At 48.0% G+C, this 2,581-nt stretch overlaps 1 protein-coding gene across 1 annotated transcript; it reads right to left on the bottom strand.

Moving 5' to 3' along the window:
- Positions 1 to 1,137: 1,137 nt before the first annotated feature.
- Positions 1,138 to 2,291, bottom strand: LOC123156124 (homeobox-leucine zipper protein ROC8-like). The gene is made up of 3 exons (XM_044574293.1): positions 2,100 to 2,291; positions 1,848 to 1,965; positions 1,138 to 1,731 (listed from the first exon to the last, which is right to left on the bottom strand). The coding sequence occupies exons 1-3, from the start codon at positions 2,207 to 2,209 to the stop codon at positions 1,516 to 1,518; spliced, it is 444 nt and encodes a 147-aa protein (XP_044430228.1). The 5' UTR covers positions 2,210 to 2,291; the 3' UTR covers positions 1,138 to 1,515.
- Positions 2,292 to 2,581: the final 290 nt, after the last annotated feature.

Genomic DNA, 2,581 nt, shown 5'->3' on the forward strand with positions numbered 1-2,581 from the left:
AATGGTTATGTTTGTCAGCAATAGCATGTGTATAGGCACTATGGTACTAATTTAGAGCAAAGTTCATTAGTACATAATTATTCAGTAAGCAAAGTTCTTCAAACCTGGACCACCATATTTTTTGGTTTGCAAACATTTTTTCAAGCAATAAAACATTGAGTCTCCGTATAAGTTTCCTCTGCCGTGAAAAAAGGCTTGACAAATTGCATCAAGTTCTTTCAAAAAAAAAGTTGGAAATGCGAAAACAGACATGAAATAGACAACAAGAGTCAAGTACAAAAGAAAGAAATGTCAACCTAGCTAGCACCCCAAGAGCAGAGAAAGTAGACAGGAAATCGAGCCGGTCAGGTATTTGAGAGAGCATTGGACGATCTGTTGGAAGGCCGAAGAGGGGAGCTTGGTGGGGAAAGAGGTAGGCCTAGATAGGGCTGGGGGGGGGGGGGGGGGGGGGGGGGGAGGTAGAAACGGCGTGCATCCACCTAGATAGGGCTGGGGGGAGGTACAAACGGCGCATCCGCAGCGATGGAGGGATGGACGCGTGGATGGGTAGCTAGGAAGGTAGCGTTGGCAAACATATACATATCCAGGAGTTTTTTGAGTTGCGTGGCAGTACTATGCAGTGTAGGATCAATATGCTACAACCCATCTGCTAGTCTGCAGGCTGAACTTGCACCAACCAGCCATGGAGTGCTACATCCTGCACTAATAGTTATAGAGATTTTTTACGGTACATACGGTACGGATTATACTACTCAACATAACAGGTAGTATTAAGTTATAACAACGATGTGGTATATATTATCGAAGGTACGTACTCTATGCCTCCATCAGGGACGTTCGAATTACAAAAAACGTTTTTATTTGATGAGAAGGGCGCAGAAAGCTGCGATCAATTCAATCAATTTAGGAAACCCATCAATCTTAGTCTCTTAGACAAATAACCTGTCCCTTGGATTTGGCGTGTTAGATTTTAATTAGATCTGTCTCCACTTTCTCTGATGTGGTGATGAGCTTCTCACGGTCTCGCAGCAGAGAGGAACCAACCGCGTCCTGCCGGCGACGAGCGGGACAGTAGTCACAACACACACAAGGAACGACGCGATCTACTAGTATTATCGAAGGAAACCATGTTTCTTAGGAGGTAGCAGAACAGGCTTTTCACGAAATAATCTGATACATCGAATTGCATAGATATAGATCTCCTTTGTTCTGACTTCTCCCAGGAGTAATGTTGGAGCTCCAATGGTGGCTCCAACTAATAAATGAGTACGAACTAGAGTACAAGACATCTCCGGCAGTTTGTGCAGGCACAGTCCTCAGTTACAACAGAAAGGCACAACAAATTGCCCACGAGGCCACGAGTCGATGGAGATCTGACAACTAAGAATTAATCAGGACCAAATCATGTCTCTTATTCCAAACCTTGTACTAGTTTATTCGAACTTATGCATGTTTACTCATACAATTTCCTCGCAGAAAGCATGGCGGAGGAACGTCGACATGCAAAAAGTAAAGCTAGGGCTCATCTTGGAAAGATGTGGTGCAGTGGAGGAGCCCCACCTTGAGGCGAGCGTTCTCCCGATTGAGCTCCTGCTGGTCGATGCAGTCCTTGGGGGCGCAGTTGGGGCAGGTGGCGGAGTTCTTGAGCGCCTCCCGCACGGCCATGATCTCGGACCGGAGACTCATGTTCTCCCAGCGGAGGAAGCGGTTCTCCAGCCGCTCGTGCTCAATCTGCCATGCCATCATACAGATTCCAGCCCGTTAGTTGCATCAACGAGGACACGATTGAAAAAATGGAAAAATGGAAAACTATGGAGCAAATCAGAGATCCAGTCCATAACCCATACCCTGATCTGTGTGCGGTGGTTCTGGAACCAGGATCTGACCTGCTTGGTCTCCAGACCAAGCTCGCGTCCAAGCTGAGCGCATTGGATCTCATTGGGGTGGTCGTACTTCTTGTACGACCTGCGCGCGCACACATACATAATTGATTAGTTTCTGCCGATCACTAATGTCTAGTACGCAGTAGTATGAAGATGCATAGAAAGCAAATCACGGGAAATGGACAAAAATGAAGATATTAAGAGATTAGAACCTACTCCTCCAACTTCTGGACCTGCTCCGGCGTGTGCCGGCGTTGGCGCTTCCGGCGCTCCTGCAGCTGCTGCTGGCTGTCGGAGCCCCCCTCCTGGTGGTCGCCGAACTCCATGGCTCTCGCTCGCTCTCTCTCGGAGGCTGGCTATAGAAGGAGAGGATGGAAGGGGAGCGATGGCTTTTTGCTCTGATGTGTGATCCCTCCCGGCCCGTGCTCTCCTATTTATACCGAAGCAGTGGTAACCCCCAAGGTTGTGCTGCTCACTGCCAACCCATGGTATCGTCGTTTGCTTGTTTGGCTCCATCTACTAACCAACCCCGCTCTTTGGCTTCTTTCGTCCATCTTGCTCGAGTGCCCCCGCTCCTTGTTTTCGCCGTGTGGCATGCCGTATCGTATGTGTGACGGCCAAGAAAAAGAGGGCATTCCTGGCATTGATCAATATATATGTGGAAATAACATCTTCACAATCGAGGACACAAAATTTCA

This window comes from Triticum aestivum, chromosome 7B (genome assembly GCF_018294505.1).
Source record: "Triticum aestivum cultivar Chinese Spring chromosome 7B, IWGSC CS RefSeq v2.1, whole genome shotgun sequence".
NCBI lineage: Eukaryota > Viridiplantae > Streptophyta > Magnoliopsida > Poales > Poaceae > Triticum > Triticum aestivum.